The sequence below is a fragment of the Chinchilla lanigera genome, unplaced genomic scaffold, assembly GCF_000276665.1.
Source record: "Chinchilla lanigera isolate Chin_1 unplaced genomic scaffold, ChiLan1.0 scaffold00093, whole genome shotgun sequence".
Lineage (NCBI taxonomy): Eukaryota > Metazoa > Chordata > Mammalia > Rodentia > Chinchillidae > Chinchilla > Chinchilla lanigera.
This window is the reverse complement of record NW_004955494.1, coordinates 369,285-389,172: the sequence shown is the minus strand read 5'-3', so window position 1 is coordinate 389,172 and position 19,888 is coordinate 369,285. Positions and strand designations below refer to the sequence as shown.

Here is a 19,888-nt window from a genome sequence, read left to right as displayed (position 1 = left end):
CTGTGAGTTCGAGACTAGCCTGAGCTACAAAGTGAGCTCAAGGCCAGCCTGAACCTGAACTGCATAGCGAGACTCTGTCTCAAAAAGACAAAAAAAAAAAAAAAAAAAAAGGACTTTGTGCTTGCCAGGTATATACTCAGCCCCAGTTATAAATTTTTTAAACTTAAACATTCACTATAGTTTTTATCACACAGCATAATCCCTATGGAGGTGTAAATTGGATCTTTGTATTGTTAGCCTGTAATTTTTTTTCCTAGTAAATACAAATGAAAAGTGGAATCTTTATTATACGCTTGCCAATTTATAAAATTAGTAGTGTTCAAAATAATTTTAATAAAATTAAATGGGATTTCGTAAAAACTGTTTCATTGCGGTAAATGAAATTGCAATTTAATATGCCATATTTGCAAATACAGATTCGCCATCATGCCCACAACTACTGCAGCAGGGAAGCTACACTGTGCTCTGCTGGCACCTCTCTCTTGCATGCTGTCAAGGGGTGTGTGAAACTTTCCCCCGCTTTTTGCTGGTCATTTAACGTACTTTTCAATGATCTTATAATGAGAGATACCAGGCGCTTGACATGTCAAGTTCTTTTTTTTTTTTTTTCTTGGTTTTTCTCCGGTACCGGGAGCCGAACTCATGACCTTGCACTTGCCAGGCAGGCGCTTTACCACTGAGCTAAATCCCCAGCCCCTGACATATCAAGTTCTAACTCTGTAACTTACGTTCTTCAGACTTACTATGGTTTCCCAGAAGTTGTATCTGTGTACATTCTTTCTTGGGCCCCTACAGGTGGCCTAGTTGGGCCTATAGGGGTTCCCCCCTCACTCCTTATGTGTAATTTCTGAGGTTTTGCTTTTCCAGTCCACTTAGTCAAAAAAATAATAAATAGAAAATGCCAAAAACAAATACTTCCTAAGTTTTAAAGCGTGAGCCTTCCTGTGCGGTATGATTACACCTTGTGCCTTCGCTCCTGAGATGTGAATCAGTCCTCTGTCCATCACATCTCGTGTATACACGACCCACCTACTCTCCATTAGAAGCCATCTGAATGATCGGGGGCTGTAATAACACTGAACGCTCATGTTCAAGTAAGCCTTATTTTAGTTAATAATGGCCCCTAAGGGCAAGCAAGCTTTTAATGCCGTAGGTTGTTATTAGCAACCATTGTTAATCTGTAATTGTGCCTAATTTACAAATGTAGTATGTATAGAAGATACAGTCTATGTAGGGTTCGGCACTGTGGGATTTCAGGGATCCAGCGGGGTGCTGCGATGAATCCTAGGGTAATAAGAGGACTACTACACTGCAGTTTCAGGGAGCACAGGAACATGTGTATTTGGGACCTTCTACCCAGTGCTAAGAGGTTCCTGCGACTCCCAAGTAACAACAGGTAACCGTTACTGGAAGCCCTTCCTCCCTCAATTCTGGGTCATTACGCAGCCCCAGGTGCTGGGGCGCTGATGTTCTGCGACCTCTGCTTGCTTGTAAAGGCGCACAGCCAAGTGCAATGCGCTGCGAGCACCTCAGACCACCCAGTTTGCCCCCACATGCCACCCCGGAGCAGGACGGCGACTCCACCTGGCGCCGCTCTGCTCCCGCAGCGCGGAGGTGGGGCCCCCCAGGCGCCAGCCCTCCCCGAAGCCCGAGGCCCTGCACGGAGGCTGCGCAGGCGGCGCCGAGGGCGGCCCGGGAGGCGGGGCAGGGTCTGCCCCCGCGAGAGCTGCGCAGGCCGCGGCAGCTCGCTTCACCGTCCCCTCGCTCTCGTTTTCTCCACCTGCCTGCCGCACCAACATGGGGCCTTCGCCGCGCACCCTGGAGCTCTTCTACGACGTGCTGTCTCCCTACTCCTGGCTGGGCTTCGAGGTGACTCCGGGGGAGCCGCCTGGGCCTGGAGGGCAAGGGCACCGGGACTGAGTCTGCTGAAATTCCTGCCGCCGCCCCTGGGTTAGATCAAGCAGAGTGTGCAGGGCTGGCGGTTACTTCGTGCTTTTAAACGGGTCAGAGTCACGGGCTCCAAACAGAGACCTTGTTTCTTAGGAAGGCACAGCCTTCCCACGGTGGTGGGAGAGAACAGGGCCAACCCGAGAATCCAGCAGAAATCCACGGCCACTTTTTGGCTGTCAGTTTTCGAGGGCAGGGTGCTGAACAGGAGGGAAATCATGGGCAGGGGCAAAGATCCTGAAATTGATTCTAGGCGTGGAGGACAGTGTGTCCTTTAAGCCGAACAGTCCAGAGTGCCCTTATCACCCCTGCCCTGCACTTAGAACCCCTGGCTAATTGGCTGCCAGGAGACAGCCCTTAGCGAGGTGGTTTCTGTCTTCCAGTCTAACCTGTGCTTTTTGCTTCCTCGCGGGGTAGGTCTTGTGCAGATATCAGAACATCTGGAACATCAAGCTGCAGCTGCGGCCCTCCTATATCGCAGGGATCATGAGAGACAGCGGTAGGCAGGGAGAAGCATTTGGGGCAGGGCTGGGGTGATCCCACCTCAGCGGGCAGCAGGAGCTGGCCTTAGCCGGCCTTTATATTCGCACCTGCAGCTGATACTGTAACTTGCACTCTGAGGCCCAGAGAGGGGTCTTTCTTCCCTCACCAGCCTGTCCAACTCTCCACCGCCAGGAAACAAGCCGCCAGCTGTGCTTCCTCGAAAAGCCCAGTACATGACAAATGACCTTAAGCACCTGAAACAGCATTTCCAGGTCCCCCTCAGCTTCCCCAAGGATTTCAACTCCGTGATTCTTGAAAAAGGTGAAGAGGGCAGGAGAAAGTGGGCCGCAGGGCTTGGGAGACTAACTTGGTGCCCCCTGCTGGGAGCTTCAGGATCAGAGCTGAACCAGCACAAGGCTGTGGGGTCAGTAAAAAGGGACCAAACAGGACGGGTTGGTAAAAGGTAGCGGACCACAGAGCCAGAGGCAAGTCAGAGCAGGGAGGAGTTGTTCTCCTTCCAGACACAAAGACAAGAGCTCTGCCTCTGGGTGCCTCTGTCGTGCAGGAAGTTTGTCTGCCATGCGGTTCCTCACTGCCGTGAACATGGAGCACCCAGAGAGCCTGGAACAGGTGTCCAGGGAGCTATGGATGCGCGTCTGGTCACGGGTGAGGGCTGGGCTCTGGGAACCCACTGAGGGACGCTGGATGGCTCTCTGACCTTCCCCAGGCCCATTTCCAGAGTAACAGTCCTGCCCTCCCTTACTGTCATCTCTCTGTTTTTGCTACTCCCTTCCTGCTGAGTGTCCTCTTTTCCCAGGATGAAGACATCGTGGAGCCCCAGAGCATCCTGGCTGTGAGTGACCTGGCCCCGGCCCCAGTGCTGTCCTGGGGAATCTGAGAACAGCAGGTCTTGGGGGAAAAGAGAACAGTGGCTCTCACATTGCATGAAAGAGCTCACAGTGATTTGTGGAGGAAAAAATGTGTTAGAGGGAACAAATTACTGGAAAGTTGGCATGAAGAGGGTGCTCAGAACTGTGTTAGCAGGTGGGGATGTAGCTCAGTGGTAGACTGTGTGCACAGCACTTTTTACTGACCCCACAGCCTTTCTTTCTTGATGAAAGAAATCGGTGGGAGAGAGATGATCCTATCTGGACCCCAGGTGGGAAAGGATGGCGTGTTCACAAGTCTCCAAAGACTCCACCACAAAACTCACCAACAACTGTATATTAGAAAGCAAGAGATTTTTATAAGAGGCTTTAAAAAGACAAAAAGAGCTAAGTGACAAGTGTCAGAGTGACAGCAGATGGAAAATGCCCTCAAAGCATTGAACACAGAGCGTACAGATGGAGTTCTAAGTCAGGCATTCTGTGAAGGAAATCACAGCAAACTGTTCCTCCAGTGTAGAGATGACAGCTGAGGCATACTGAGAGTGAACATGTGAAAGGCCAGACCACACCAAAGCTCAGTGTTCAAAAGCCTGCCCGCTACATCTAGTGTCTTTGTTCCTGCAAATAAATTTTTTAGCCTGCTTTTTTGCTGAATACTTAAAAACCCTTTTCCATGCCACTTTTGACTTCCTGAAAGTACACTTCTTTTCTACATAGTTTTCGAACCAGTGGCCTGATTTCTGTTGACTTGGCCATTTTCCTATGGTTGGCCTTTTGTCTGAGACACAGTCCGCTCATTTAATTTGCCAAGGCCGTGGCTCATTACCATGCGCTTGGCAACCTCCAAATGTAGGTCAGGGGCCGGGCGTGGTGGCACAGGCCTGTAATCCCAGCAGGTGGGAGGCTGAGGCAGGAGGATCGTTGGGAGTTCAAGACCAGCCTGGGCTACAAAGTGCGCTCAAGGCCAGCCTGAAATGCATAGTGAGACCCTGTCTCAAAAAGACAAAAGAGAAAAAACAGAAACAAAAACAAAAACAAACGTAGGTCAGGTTGCAGTGATTCTCAGCTAGGGCTGTCTGTCAACATCACCTGTCCCACCTGGTCCCAGCCTGGGGACTCTGACGTGGTCATTCACTAGGAGTGGCCTCCACGTTATGGTTTTTTAAAGCTCCCTAGGAGAATGTGACATGCACCAGGCTTGAGAACTACTGGTCCCAAGCTTTAATGACCACCCATAAGCCAAAGCCTTTATCATTCCCTTGAAGCCAGGCGAGGGGCTGCTACCATGACACTGTGTCAGAGTCCTCAGAAATTCCACAGAAATTAGACCTCAGCCCTTGATTTGAAAAATGAGTTATTTAGGAAAGCTGAGAAGTGAGAAAGTAAGCACCCTAGACTTGAAGTCTAGAGACTTAGAGATTTGCACCTCTGAGCAAGTGATGGGTCACCTCTGACCAGAGTCTTCAGTGTGAAATGAAGAGGTGGGACTAGGCGGTCTCCACGATGCCCTCTGATGTTCACGTCCCCCAGCTGCGACTCTGCCCACTGCTCTTTCTACTCATTTCAAATTTTGGAGAAAGAGGGGTTTCCCTTGACAGGGATAGACTGCTGCTTGAGCTTGGGGAAAGGCATTGCCAGGAAAACTTGGAAATAGCAAAAAAAAAAAAAAAGAAAAGAAAAGAAAAAGACCAGAGTTTCCTGAGCTTCTGTTTGCATAGTACAGATAGAGCTGTGTCCCCTGCCATGTGCCCTTAGGCAGCGCAGAAGGCTGGTTTGTCTGCAGAGAAAGCCCAAGACCTTCTAGAGAAGAGCTCCATGGCACAAGTGAAGAATCAGCTCAAAGAGACCACTGAGGAGGCCTGCAAATATGGGGTGAGAACTCTCTGTGTGTTCCCAAGTCCTGTCCCGAAGAGAGAGACAGTCTGTTAGGCAAGGGGCTCCACACTCTGCCCAGAGGCCCCTCCCTCACGCTTCCTTCCCAGCTCTCCCAGACAGCCCTCATCTCCTCCCCTTCCTCTACCTGAGCCGGAGAAAAGCAGGGAAGAAAAGACAGAGCCTCAGTGTCACAAGCAGAGAAGGTACTTCAGTCCATGGTTACAGACCTCCCCTTGGCTGCTGGGCTGCTGTGACCCCGGACCGTTGTTGCCTGAAAGCCGTGAGTGCAGCCTAATAAGCACCTTGCCTTCGTCCCGGTGCTCTGCTCCCCTCAGGCCTTCGGGTTGCCCATCACTGTGGCTCATGTGGATGGCCAGACGCACATGTTATTTGGCTCTGACCGCATGGAACTGTTGGCGCACCTGCTGGGTAAGTTCCAGTTCCCACTCGGAGCTACCTTGACCTTCAGCAAGCCTCTTCCCTGAAGCCAAGCGGCGCTCTTTCTAGAAAATTCCTGGGTCCTGTGGGGCCACCCCTGCTGCAACACACCTGAGAACAGTGTGTAGACATGTCTGATTTTCTTCATCCAGGAGAGAAGTGGATGGGCCCTGTGCCTCCAGCCCTGAATGCCAAACTTTAAGACTGTCTGGAAGCAGCCAGCTGTTGGTATAAACAAGCAGGCCACCTGCTCAAGGTCCCTTGATTTGTCAGTTCCATTGGGAGCGTCCCTACCGGGCTGCCTTTCCTCTGCCTGTCCCCAGGAAGGGGTCTACCATTGGCTGTGGTTGCCTTTACATCTAAGCTTCACACATGCCTTATGCGGAAACCCAAATTCTTCTTTTCCACAAAATAAACCTGAGGTCATGAGCCAAAACCTTTCTGGGTCTGGTCTGTCCTGGTGGTGCTGGAATACTCTCATTCCCATAGTCACATCGTGCCTGCCCTTGGGAGTCACACAAAGAAGAGCTCTTTTCCGATTCAGGCCCCCAGCCCGCCAGCCCACCGTGGGGTAGCTGTGCGGCACACATGGCAAACAGACCCCCTTTCTCTCCTTTGGAAACCTGTTTGTCTCTGGGTCAGAAGACTGAGCCCCATAGACTTGCTTAACTAACCAGTTTGCCAGTTATGTCTCTGACCAGCCACAGTGATGGGGTGGACAGTAGTACACACAGTGGATGGAACCAGAGAATGGCCCAGCCTGTGCCCGGATGTTTAGAGGAGGTCTAGCCACCTGGACCAGCAGAACCAGGGCAAGCTACAATACAGGGAGACGGTCAGCTTTGCGTGCCCAAGGGCACTTGCTCACCACCCCACTGGCCCTCCCTTGACTCACCACACAGACACTGAGAACACCTCTGGGCTTCTTATCCTCCACTGTAGAATCCATTTCCTTCCACTGCCATCTAACTTTCCCATCCCGTGGTATGTATCCAAGTCCCTGCTTCAGTCTATGCCCCCTGAGCATTGGTCAGAGTCCTGTGAGTTTCTGTAGTGTTCTCAGTTGGCATTCACTCTTTCTTCTGAAGCTCAGACCACCCTGGACACCTGTTAGAAACTGGGCACACAGCCTTCCACAGTGCTGGGGGCCTTGGGGGCTGAGCATCGGCTTCCCTTTGCCTCTCCCTCTGGCTCTTCCTCACCTCATACCCCATTTCCCGCTTTTATGCCCAGCGCTTTCCTCTACCCCTTTCTCTTGGTCCCTGCATCTTCCAGGATTTAAAATGACCCACAGTTTCTGTAAGTAATACCAGAAGTCCATGTCCAGTACTTTTGAAAAAGTATTCCCTTTTTCAAAGGAACTTTGTGATGTGTACAGCTAACATAAAATAAAAATATGGCCAAATGGCCAATCTTTATAAACGTAAGGGCAAAATAAAACAAAATATAGCTTCTTGTTGGTCAGAGCTACCCTGAGCATGGCAAATGCAGTTTTATTAATAAAGGTGGTTGTCTCTGAGCTATTTGTTCATTTCCAGAATTTTAATGGCTTAAACTATGACAGCAGGAGGATACTTCAATAAATTATGGTACATCCAGGGGATAATGTCTCACAGCCTTCAAAAACTGTGTTTGTGAAGAAATAAATTCTTGTTCAAGTTTAAAAAAAAAAAACCGTGAAGAAATTTTGAGAACATTGGAAACTCTTAAGATATAATGATAGTTGGAAAAAATTAAACCATATAGTCTGATCTCAGTATGTCATAAAAATGCAGAGGCTATTAATATATCAATTTTACTATACAAATTTGGTACAGTGCTGCTCAAGGCTGGATGGGGAGGGCTCTGCTCCAGAGGACAGCCCTCTGAAGCCCTCTGGACCTCAGAGCAAATCTAGGCTCTCCTGGTCCTGTGGGGTCACCTGCTCACAACACACCTGAGAAAAGTGTGTAGATGCCCGTGATTTATCCAGGAGAGAAGTGCCTCCCACCCTGAACGCTAGACTTTAAGACTGTCCAGGCAACTGCTGGCATGAACAGTGGTCAAGAGAGGGGGTCCACAGTGTCCACCAACAGATAAGTGTATGAAGAAAATGTGGTGTAAATATATCATGGAAGAGTCTTCAGTCTTGAAAAGCAATTCCATTTGCAACATTGTGGATGAGGCTAGGAGGCATGATGCTAATTGAACTAATCCAGGTCTAGAGAGGCAGACACTACATGATCTACATGTGGAAACTAGAAGATGTCAAATTGAACCTACGTAGAGGGTAGAGTGGTGGCTACTGGGGGCTGGGGGTGCTGGGGGAGGGGACTGGGAAGATGTTGGCCAAAGGGTCCTGAGGACTAAGTTTTAAGATCTATTGCACATGCTGGTGATCATGGCTAATAATAATATGTTGCATATTTCCAAGTTGCTAACAAATATAATGATTGGATGTTTACATTTTTAAAAACTCATTATACTAAATGACACATTGCCAAAAAAATGTGGTAAGTGTGTTCAAAGTATTTTGAGGGGATTAATAGCAGTGTGTCTTTTACTGTAATAAAATGTTTACTTAAACATTCACTGTATTTTTGAACACTCCTCACTGAATCAAATATTTATGGCAATGTCTGTCAAGTAAATATATCAATGTGTCCTCATCCACCTTACTGACTGAACCCAGCACCGAGTGCTTCTGGCTTTTTCCCGGAGTCAAAATGACCATGGACGGCAAACGTTCTGAATGAGTTCAGGACATTGAGGCAGCCACGACAAGGCAACTAAAACCATGAACAAGGTCTTCCAGAACTGCTTCAAAAACTGGCAAACACAACATAGTGAATGTGTTCAAAGAAACAGGGAGTATTCTGAGGGAGATTAATGGCAGTGTGTCTTTTACTGCCAGAAAAAATTTTAAATTTAAACATTCAACATATTTTTCAATATACCTCATATTTTAAGTGTTCTCATTACATAAGAAGTGATAAGTGATGATGGGTATGGTAGTAAGCTCAATGTCATTTCCAGAACATACACACATATATGGAAATATCACCTCGTGAACCCAATTACGTCAATTAAAGATGCAATGTTAAATTGAAAATAATAAAGTATTACATAAGTACTGTCAGAAAGAGAGTGTCATGAGATTCTGACATTCCACACTTACACGCTGTCCCCACTCACTGTGCGCACAAGGCCAGCTTTATGAGCTTGGAACTACATGTTCACACAGGGCCTCGCAAGTGACTGAACGCTCACTAGCTTTACACTGAAATCCTTCCGGTGGTGGATTGACAACTGGTGGTCAACTTGTAACACCCAGCTGAACGGAACCATTGTGGTGCTGGGTGTGGGAGGCCCACCTAGGTACTACTGCCAACAAAATAAAAAGGAAGAAGTTGTTTGTTTGTTTGTAGGAAGCTGTTAGGGAGCTGTTGGTCCTCTTGGAGGAGCTTGTCATGCTGGCTTTCCTGATGAACTTGGCTGCTCTCATCGAAGGAAGAGTTTGGGACCTCTTTGTCACTGAGAATGACTATGGTTCACTTTGGGGGAGCTCTGGTCCTCACTTTGAGCATCGCTTCTTGGCTCTGGAGGGGAAGACAATGCACTCCTCACTCTCCTGGAGAAGCTTGTCGAGTTGGCTTTCCTGATGGGAGCTCAGCTGTTCTCATCGCCGGAGGAGCTCAGGACCTTATTGTCACTGCAGATGGCTGTGATACCTTTCCAGGGAGCTCTGGTTCTTATTTTGAGCATCACTTCCTGGCTCCAGCCTGCTAGCACAGCTTCTTCATCCCACTGGCACAGACTTTCTAGATTCTACCACTGACCTTTGGGCCTTGCCAGTGCAGATCCATGAAACAGGCCTGTGTAAGACGTTGTCATGGGTTCTCGGCCTCCAGTTAGGCTTGTCGGGGCCATTGTTACGGGCTCTAGGTCGTCAGCTGACTCATACAGGACAGTACCGTGGGATCCAGGCCCTAAACTAGATCTTTTGGTCTTTAGTGTGTGGACAGATCTGTCCTCTCTTTGTATATGACTCTTTGGGTGACTATTACAATCTTATAAACTATGTGTCCTGTATTATTCCCTTGCAAACCCCAAACTACAACACTTCCTAATTTTTTAATTTGTGGAGCTTCATTTTCATTTTCTACTGTACTACACACATCATGTGGCTGGGCCTTATCCTTGAGTACATCGTACATTTTGAATAAAGGTTTCTAAGGAAATGGAGCAAATAGTCCCCTTCTAGGTATCTTCCTGAAAGAGCTAAAGACATCATATTAATACCTGTGTTTATAGCACCACAACTCAAAAGGGCTAAATCTCTATGTCTACCAACCCATGAATGGATAAAGAAAATGTGGGATTTATACACAATGGAGCACTACTCTGCTGTAAAGGATAAAGTTGAGTCACTCATAGGAAAATGGGTGCACCTTGAGACCATAATGTTAAGTGAAGTAAATCAGACACACAAGTTTCTCTTAAGAAATCCAAAGTAGAAATAAATCAAAGAGGAAAATAAAAGGTAGATGATAAGAAATAGGGAGTTGGATCTTTTTCAAATGGGAAAAGGACCGAGAGGAGCGAGGGGGAAGAAGGGAGAGGAGAGGGTTGTAAAAAGAACTCAGATGTGCTGTGTACATGGACCAACTTCCCACGAGGAATGTGCTCACGATGTACTGCAAACATGGACTGATAAAAATAAAAATTAAAAATAAATAAATGGGCCAAAGAAAATGGCAGAAGGTGAGAAAAAGACGGAGATAGTAAGGTCCGAAGAGAGGGAAAATCACAAAGTATTTGAAAAGCAGAGTGCAGGTTGCAGGCAAGGGTGCTCTGAGAGGGGCGGGAGGTTGACAGAGGAAGTGGGGCGGAGGTGGTAGACGGGAGCTTGGGGCTCGTGCTTAGATTCAGAGGAGCCATCGTGCTTCATTCAGCTGCTCTTCTCAGGCACAGCAGGAGTGTGAGCAGAGACAAGGGGTCCCTCAGGCCCTAGGGCAAGAGGACACTGTCTCCTGCTCTTCACCCCAGACCAGGGAGTCCTTTCCAGGTCTTTGGAGGAGAACTGAAACTCTCAGTTGCAATCAGACCAACTCCTTTTTCATCTCTCTTATTTTATTTTTTTTATTTTAGATACTAATTTATACAGTTTGAATTTTGAAACCAACGTAAAACAACATGGACAGTATAATTCTATTTTCTAGATAAAGGTAGATTCATCTATAGAAAGACAACTTTAAGAAAGTAAGAGACACATGTTATTGATGTATTTATAACAAGAGTAATATAAGATCTGCAATTATATAAACTAGATATTTGCCAAGGTTATCTATGGTTGGCAGGGTTACATTTTATAATCTTGTTTAATAATCTTTTATAACCCTTTTGCTCACTGTACATTTATTACTAATGTGGTTTTTTTAATTGAGGACAAATAAAATGCAGCCCCTTGGATTCTTTTTGGTTTGTTTGTTTGTTTGGGGGCGGGAGTTGGTTTGGTTTTTATTTTTTGAGACAGGGTCTCGCTCTGTAGTCGAGGCTGGCCTTGAACTCATGTTGATCCTCCTGCCTCAGCCTCCCAAGTGCTGGGATCACAGGTGTGTACCGCTTCACCCAGCACTGCTCTGTGGATTCATACAAGATAAATTATACATCACTTGCATGTAATATTTCACTAAGAAAAGTGAAGAAAATTGAAAAATGTTCTAGTTTTAAATTACAGACATGAACTAGACATGGTGGCTCACGCCTATAATCCTAGCACTCAGAGACTAAGGGACGAGGATCACTAGTTGAAGACCAGCCTGGGCTACATAGTGAGTTTAATGTCAGCCTGAACTACATAGCGAGACCCCTATCTTCAAAAAGAAAAAAGAAAGGAAAAGAAAGGAAAAAGGAAAGGAAAGGAAAGGAAAGGAAAGGAAAGGAAAGGAAAGGAAAGGAAAGGAAAGGAAAGGAAAGGAAAAGGGGAAGGGGAAGGGAAGGAGAAATTATTCTGTTTGCAAGTTAAAATAAAGATATGAATTTATTACAAAAGAGAAACATGGGGGTTATTTACACGATAAAAGATTTCAGAACTACAGTGGAGGGCCAGGGATATCATCGCTCAGGGACACAGCACCTGCCTGGCAAGCACAAGGTCCTGAGTTCTAGTCCTCAGTACCAAAAAAAACCTACAGTGGAAGGAGCCTTGTCTTAGTTACTTTGCTTGTTGCTGAGACAAAATATTCGACACCCAAAGTTAAAGGGGCAAAGCCTTGTTTAGCTTACAGTGTGTGGGGTTCTCAGTCCATAACTGGTTGGCTCCAAGGCACGGAGGTACATGGAAGAGGCGCAACATTTTATGGCAGCAGAAGGCAGCAGAAGCAATGAGAGAGCGCAACACAAGCCTCTTTCTGTCCCTTATATCATATCCAATCTACCAGGATTAGAGCGGAGCCAATCCAATCAGTGGACTGATCCAGCAATCACCCACCCTTAATCCCAGCACCTTTAATCCCAGCATTGCATTACAAATCAATCACACACTCCAGATTCAGCTGCCTCTGAAAAGAACTCTATGACTGCATGAGGCTTTATGGGAGACATCTAGACATAAACCGTAACAGGCCCCTTCATGCAATGCCATTTCAGTAGTGATATATTTCTACTTTACCTGAGAAAGTTGTATCTATCTATTCCAATAGTTATTTGTTGAATCTAAGTTTGAAATAAATCCCTGATAGGTAAATCTACACATTCTTTGAAAACATTACCATCTCTAAAGAAATAATCCTAACCCTTTTCAACCCAACCCATGCTCCAGGGTGTGGCTGGTTCTAGCCGGTGCCAGACTAGAAAAGATCTGAACAGGGTGTGTGGGGTAGAGAAACAGCTAATGAAGGAGAGTCAAGGGACAGAACGTCACAAGTCACTAAGTCAGTATCTGTTAATTACCAATAAATGATAGAACAAGTATGTATTCCCTACTCCATGCCTATGACTGAGACTGACATCAAAGGAGTGTGAACAAACCCTGCTCTTGCCTTGAAACATTCCAATCACCACCCTTCCTTCCCAGCAGTTGAGATCACTCTGGCCCTCACTCCCAGCATTTGGCACTTTGTACTCTGCCTTACAGTTCCTTACAGAGATGTCTACCCGGACTGTAAACTCCCTGCCTGTGAGGTTTGTCTCTGATCCACTGTAGCTAATACAGGATAAAAATCTGTTGACTCTTAAGTTTGATAACACTTATTTGTGTTGGAAGAAGCAGACCATCATGCAGTGTGAGTTAAACTATAAACTGCTACAACTTCTTCGGAAGGGAGTTTCCCGTATCTATTAAAAACTGCAGGCACACACCTGCAATCCCAGCACTTGGGGAGGCTGAGGCAGGAGGATCACAGTGAGTTCAAGGCCAGCCTGGACTAAATGATGAGATGTGTAACAAAAAATAAACTTCACTTTGAGGAATTTTTTCATGTTTAAACATACAAATAAAGATAAAGGCACATACAAATAGTAATTGCAAAAATCAGGAAAATAATATAAATGGTTATCATTTGGAGAATCATGAAATAGTTGTTCCTTAAAATACAATAAAATGAAATATATATTATAATACACAAATATATTTAAAACATACAAAGAAAACAAAGCTTTCTTAAAGAATTGACTGGGAAGGCATATGAGGGTATTTTGTGGGTGATAGTAATGTTTTGTGTTTTAGCTGGAATTTGGATCATGAAATTGTATGCCTTTATCGGAACTCCAGGAATAGTACACTTAAAATCTGTGTGCTAGCCGGACATGGTGGTACAAGCCCGTAATCCCAGCACTTTGGGAAACTGAAGCAGGAGGATCCCAAGTGTGAACACAGACTGTGCAGTTTAGGGACTAGCAAGACAGTTTCAAAATTAAAAAATAAAATGAGCTGGGGATATAGCTCAATGCAAAAGCCCTGGACACTGTCCCCAGTACTGGGGGCACAAATAAACTGTGTGTTCACTGTAGGTAAATTTTACCTCAAAGAAAAAAAGTAACAGTAAAGAAATATAGAACTGTACTTTTGTGCACACTGAAGTAGAGAGATGTCTGTAGACTCCTCTGAAATGTTCAAAAAAGAAGGTACAGGGGCTGGGGATTTAGCTCAGTGGCACAGTGCCTGCCTGGCAAGTGCAAGGTCATGAGTTTAATTCCTGGTACCAGTAAAAAACCAAAAAAAAAAAAAAAAAAAAAAAGAAGGTACACTGGTGATGGACAAAGGGGAAGTGATAAGAGACAAGTTACACAGCAAGTGTAGTGTGATACTAATTGTAAAATCGAGGTGGTGGGTATAAGGGTGTTCACTGTAAAATTCTTTCTATATATTCTTAATACTCATACTTGTTGAATGCTGCTCTATACATGTTGATAAGGGATCATCTCTAATATACATTCCTTAGTAGAGAAAACAAAACATAAAGCAATATTTGTGGCATGTTTCTGGTGTATTCAGGGAGTCTGTGTGGATAACTCTGGTATATTCACAGTCTCCATGGGTGGGACGAGGGTTTACACAGAAAATCAGAAATGAATTACCTCTAGGGATGGGACTGAGACTAGGTTCAAGGGTAAACAGGAGACTTGCTTCTTAGTATTATCCTCTTAACTACTGGATTTTATACTGACTATAGACTTTTTAATTAACTACAATGATTATATCTTAGTAATATCTTCATTTTTATATTTTTTAAATATTATACCTACATAGTGATCTTTCTCACTATCTCTTATCACTGTAGTTCTTTCATGTGAGTATCTTATCTCTCCAACCATATCACAACACCCGGAAGACCAAGATCAAATGTGTCATCTCTCCAGGTAGATACACTTAGAGGTTAGGACCCGTCTACCTACAATGTAAACAATTGCTCCACGGTGCAATCAGCTGCAATAACAAGATGGCACCCCCCACTAGTCCCACACAGATGCGCCCAAAGTCTGCCTTTGGTTGCATGCAGTTCACTGAGCTGAAGGAGCAGAGCAGGAAAGGGGTGATAAGTGGGGACATGAGAGGAATGGTTGCAGAACTTCAGAGGTGTTTTGTTAGACCATCACAATGAAGGAAGCCAAGAAGTCTTTGGAGAGGAAATAATACAACGGTTAAAGGCAAGGATTCTGAGCTTGGATGGTGGGTTCACCTCTGATCACCATATCCCTCAAATTTCTGATGTTATATCCATAAAACGGACACCATCATCATAACTACCTCCTACATACTATGCATATTTTAAATTACTTAATTATGTATTTAGCACAGTAAAACAGTATATAACCAAACACCCCACACAACTATAAGGCAGACCAGATTCAGAAACGTAAAATCACAGACCTATGTGGCTGCAGAGACAAGCATACAGTGGGAACTCCCAAATCTCAGAGGATGTCTAACAACCACCTGTTCCTATAACCCCACCCACACCTTCACCAGCATCCACCAGGATGAGGTAACAATAGCAGGCAGAGAGCCATGCATGAGCCTCCACAGTGCTGGTCAAAGGCAGGCAAGTAGAAAGTGATTGACTTAAGGAGCTCCAGTGGCACAACTGGTTAGCGTGTGGTACTTACACAGAAAGTGATTGACTGAAGCAGTTCATTCAAGTTTTGTTAAGGATACTAATTTGATGAAGACAAAAAGGAAATTAAATCCCTTGGGAAATTGCTATATGTATTCAAAGCACTAGGAGCTTCCATATTGCTTGTCTCTCAATGATAATATATTTTAGAATTCATTCTACTCTTAGAATTCAACCCCAAAAAGAACTACATATAAGGAGACATTTGTTGAATTTATGAACAGCTTTTACTGAGATATGGCTCACCTTTTGAAGTATGCAATTCAATGGGATCTCTCAGAGCATCACCACTATGTAATGCTAGAACATCTGGTTACTCTTCAAAGAATCCCATCAGCAATTACTCCTCATCTTCCCTCCCTGAGTCTGGCCCTAACAACCCCTGTGTAACCCCCTTTCTGTGTCTTAACAGCATCATTTTTAATGAGCAAGAAAATTAGATGAAATAAGCTCAAGGTTATTGAGTAACATAAGGATATGCTAGTCAAATTATGGCATATTGATACAATAAAATATCAGATGGTTCTTAGACATTACTATACTAGGGCTGGGATGCAAAGGTCAGGAGCAGTGTGTACTTAGCATGTGCAAAACCCTGGATTCTACACCCAGCACCAAAAAAGGAACAAGGAAGAAAATACCAAAACTTAAGCTATGTCAACAGGTTTTAAACATTTTAAAGATACAAACCAATGAATATATGTTGACCTTGACGAGAGTACTGGCACAGCCTGTGAGAATTGTAAAAATTTTAAATGGCCACATTAGGGATAATCATAAATCATTTGTTCTTTAGTTTTTAAAAATTTTGTAACATTTTTTAACAAACACAAATTTTACAAAATCAACTTAAAATTATTGGGGTACAGAATATATTTTAAAGGGCCTGACCAGCAAGCAATCCAGCCTTTCTGATTTCATCTACTTTTTATTTCAACTAGCAGATCTCTGCATTATACCTTCCTCTGCCAAACAAGAGATTCAAGCTACAAAGGCCTCAGTTCTGGACACATAACATCTCATGCTGCGGACAGGCAGGCCCACAGCCTCTTACCCCTCGCCTCCTGGCCTTCACTGCCCGCACTCTCCAAACTCACTCCTGGCAAGTCTTCCTAGCTTATCACACACACCATCAGTACCTGGCCATTCTCTTCCTCTCACTTACTAACCAAAGATCAGAATCCTGACCCAGTCATACTTTCCCACACAAGCTGAATAGTGAGATCGGTGGAAAGAAAATAACCACCAGCTCTTCTCCCACTCATTCACTGCTCCCTGTGGTTCACACAAGTAGACACCACAGCCTGGTGTGTCTCTTTCCTGTCTCCACAGCAGTCTCCCACAGAGGGTCATTGCGACACCCCTCTACTACCCACATGTGCTGCTATAGACACGTTCATTCTCGTGTTCATCGTTTCTCACACTCTCCCCTCCGACACACACACAGAGAAAGAGTTCACACACTGTTGCAGTGGCCCTGGCTAGGTCCCCGTGACTGTCACCCCTGGGGACACCACATTATACATGAACCCCGCTACCTGCACCTCCCTCGGTCTTTCTAGTGCTACCACATTGAAGGAGGAGTCCATCCTCATCTGGCCCAAGGATACAGTAGGCCTCAAGTTACCCTCCATCTCCCCACACCTCCTCCCATCCCACCCCCAACTAAAGAGTGGCTTTGGGGTCCCCTGAGGGCAGTAAGGCCCCTTATGGGTGACTTCTAATAAAAGCAATGACTCTATTCAGCACATACCTACCCAGTATCAAGAACCTCACAGTGAAAAAAAATAAACAAAAGAGTACCATATACCCACGGAAAAGCTTGCAGAGGTAGGAAGGGATGCCAGGAGCACGCCATGTGAAAAGGCTCTACAACAAGAGCTTGAAGGTATATTTGAAGAATGAAGAGTGAACTGGGCCAAGAAGCAGAGACAGACAGACACACACACACAGACAATGACACACACACACACCTCTGACGGGGCTGCAGGAAACAGGGACTCCACAGAAATAGCAGCAGAAGCAGGACAGCCCACTCCAGCTCACACCAATAGCTCACTGTGTGCAACGCCTGGGTGAGATCTAGAGATTAAATAAGCCACTGCTTCTGGCCTCTGCTTGCAGTCAACTGGGAGAGTAAGGTACAAAAGAAATTACCCAAGCTGAAGGCTGTGACTAACCCCCAGTGCTCACAGAGAATAGAGAGGGAAAGGTTAATTGGAATTCCGGTCCTAAGTACAAAGATCCTTGCGAGTGGGAAGCACCCTCTCCTGAGGGTAGTGGAGTGGAAATCAAGGTGGGGCAGGAGGAGGAGGCCACCCTGAAGGAGGACAGAGAGGAGGAAGACTGGGCAAGACAGGGATTGGACCAGGAGGGGTTAGGGACAGTGGGCTCCGCCTCCTCCTCCACCCTCCCCGCCTCCGCCCCTGCGCTCAGGTGACTGCTTTGTACAGTCTGCGAACCAGGTGAGCAGGAACTTCAGAGACCACCGACCAGGCGGGTGGGAGGTAGTGGGAGTGGGGCTGGGTACCAGTAGGAGTTCAGGAAACTGACAGCCTGGCTTCAGGTTTGGTCGGCCTCGGGGCTGTTGCTGTGTTTCTGAGAAAAGGCTTCCCCGACCACTGGCCTCCCAGCCCCTGTGCTGACTCTTGGCCAAAACCTGGAAATCTGAAGGAATTAAAAGGAGCTGAGGGGAAGGGGTATGTCTGGCAGATGCAGGGTGTAGAGAAGGACAGGAGTGACCAGGACCAGGCTTTTGTAAAACTTTGCACAAATATTGTGGCTTTGAGTCAGGGCAGTTTCTCCCTCCAGCCAGAGCATGGACTGACTGTGGGGGAATCAGAAGACGGGACACATAGGGTAAGTGACACCTCAACCTCCCTTCTCTCTCCAAGGACCACACTGAGGACCTGTGGAAGGAGAGGTACAGGGTGGAGGTTCAATCACAGCCATAACAAGGGAAGGGCAGGGCCTCCACTGTCTGGATTCCAGAGATGCCGGTGTGCAGAGTCCGCAGGCAGGTGACCGGCCCTGATCTTGGATCCTGGGAGACTGCAGGAAGAGAGGAAGGGAGGCAGAGCCCTGACACAGTAAATTCACATAAGGGCTGGGAGTCACAACTCCAGGCTGGTGCCCCAGCTTTTCTACACACACTGATAACTAAGAGTCAGCTGGTCGTTCATTTGATTTGAGACTGAAGAACTAAAAACCCAAACAGAAGAGTAGATATGCTTAGCCTGGCATCTGGCACAGCATGACGCCAATTGCTACTTTACACACAACAGCTGTGTGTCTTTTTGCAGGCGCCCTGGGAGGGGCCATGGTGCCAAGCCAGTTGTGGGGGAAACTGAAGAAGCCATTTCTCTTCCTGAGCAGCGCCTTCCTCCTCCTGGGCCTGACCTTGCTGAGCATACGGTCAGACCTCACCCATGTTGCATATATCTTTCTCATCTTGGCTGGTTTTCTCCTCTTTGGGTGCCTCCTGGCCACTTTTCTGGAATGGTGCCTCCGATCAATGCAGAGATCAAGGCAGTCGACGCAGACCGAGAGCCAAGGGACCTCAGGCAGTGGACGGTGAGTGAAGGGTGGGCAGGGCCACCTGAATACACTTGAAGTCAGTTCTCCCTCTGTCCCTCTAGTCTCTTAGCATAGACTCTGCTTCCCTCTGTCACTGTCAGGAGTCTGGGCCAACAAAGGGGTTTTTGTGGATAGTGTACAGGAAAAGGGAAAAGAGGTCCTTTCAGGAATTCACTAATGACTTATTTCTCCTCCCTCAGAGACAATGAAGCTTTTGAGGTACCAACCTACGAACAGGCAGTGGTGATGTCAGAGTCACAGAACCGCCCCCAAGAAGTGGATCAGCCACCCCCTTACTGCAGTGTTGTAATCTCCCCAGAACTGGACAGAGGACAGGCTTCCCAACCAGAGAGACCCAGGACAGGCAGACTGGAACATCGTGTGGGCTCCGAGGGGACTATGACTCAGGCAGAACACCACGGAAGACCCCTTATCAGCCTCCGGCTTCGGGGACCACGTGTTGCATCCACTGCTCCTGATCTGCAGAGCTTGAGGGGGACCCCCAAATTGGAGCCCCTTACTCCACCCCCTGCCTATGATGACTGCTTTGCTCACCCTGATGATGATAACGTTTTCTATGAAGACAACTGGACACATTCCTAAGCGACTCACTCAGCACTTCCATCTCTCCACAGCAGACCCGCTGACCCATCTGACCAGCATTTGTCAGTGTCAGAAACATCGCTATGTGTCAGGAACTGCATTTTCACCCGAACATCATAAATGGAGACCTGAACCCAGAGCGGAGTCAGGTTATGTGGGTGACACGGTTTGAGTCTTCTGGCAATGCTGACTGACCTGCTCATGTCCTGTATTTCGAGTTAGGTCGAGAGTGTAGTGGAGAGGTGATCCAGGAACCTGGAGAAGGAAGAAAAGAAGTAACATCTCAGCGACAGCTGTATTACATCTGCTCTGATGCTTTGCCTCTTAGATGCCTTAGGCTTTCAGTCATATGAGGTATTACTACCCTCTTTAGAAAATGAGGACCCAAGGATCAGAGGATTTGGAACTTGCACAAGAATACACTGCTAGTAACATTAAAAGAAAAAAACCTTTAATGGACTTAGAAGTCCAAGCCTATTGTGT

At 46.3% G+C, this 19,888-nt stretch overlaps 2 protein-coding genes across 4 annotated transcripts; both read left to right on the top strand.

Annotated features, from left to right (window-relative positions):
- The first annotated feature begins 1,689 nt into the window (after window positions 1-1,689).
- On the top strand, window positions 1,690-6,066 carry Gstk1 (glutathione S-transferase kappa 1). The gene is made up of 8 exons (XM_005405365.2): window positions 1,690-1,869; window positions 2,365-2,446; window positions 2,623-2,751; window positions 2,996-3,096; window positions 3,248-3,283; window positions 5,073-5,189; window positions 5,528-5,621; window positions 5,783-6,066. Exons 1-8 carry the CDS (start codon window positions 1,798-1,800, stop codon window positions 5,830-5,832), a joined length of 681 nt encoding a protein of 226 aa, XP_005405422.1. The 5' UTR covers window positions 1,690-1,797; the 3' UTR covers window positions 5,833-6,066.
- Window positions 6,067-17,646: 11,580 nt separating this feature from the next.
- On the top strand, window positions 17,647-19,864 carry Tmem139 (transmembrane protein 139). 3 transcript variants are annotated; one of them, XM_005405369.2, is made up of 4 exons: window positions 17,657-17,691; window positions 18,038-18,085; window positions 18,529-18,799; window positions 19,003-19,864. In XM_005405369.2, the coding sequence occupies exons 3-4, from the start codon at window positions 18,546-18,548 to the stop codon at window positions 19,403-19,405; spliced, it is 657 nt and encodes a 218-aa protein (XP_005405426.1). In that variant the 5' UTR covers window positions 17,657-17,691; window positions 18,038-18,085; window positions 18,529-18,545; the 3' UTR covers window positions 19,406-19,864. The 3 variants fall into 3 exon arrangements, with proteins under 3 accessions (XP_005405425.1, XP_005405426.1, XP_013360473.1); XM_005405368.2 differs by lacking the exon at window positions 18,038-18,085 and having other exon boundaries at window positions 17,647-17,691; XM_013505019.1 differs by lacking the exon at window positions 17,657-17,691 and having other exon boundaries at window positions 17,698-18,085; window positions 18,747-18,799.
- Window positions 19,865-19,888: the final 24 nt, after the last annotated feature.

Excerpts from the sequence above, each read along its gene's own strand:
- Gstk1 (XM_005405365.2), top strand. The coding sequence starts at position 1,798 with ATGGGGCCTTCGCCGCGCACCCTGGAGCTCTTCTACGACGTGCTGTCT. Across the intron at positions 2,752-2,995 it reads CTCCGTGATTCTTGAAAAAG|GAAGTTTGTCTGCCATGCGG; the intron begins GTGAAGAGGGCA and ends TCTGTCGTGCAG. Across the intron at positions 3,097-3,247 it reads GGATGCGCGTCTGGTCACGG|GATGAAGACATCGTGGAGCC; the intron begins GTGAGGGCTGGG and ends CTCTTTTCCCAG.
- Tmem139 (XM_005405368.2), top strand. The coding sequence starts at position 18,546 with ATGGTGCCAAGCCAGTTGTGGGGGAAACTGAAGAAGCCATTTCTCTTC. Across the intron at positions 18,800-19,002 it reads GGGACCTCAGGCAGTGGACG|AGACAATGAAGCTTTTGAGG; the intron begins GTGAGTGAAGGG and ends CTCCTCCCTCAG.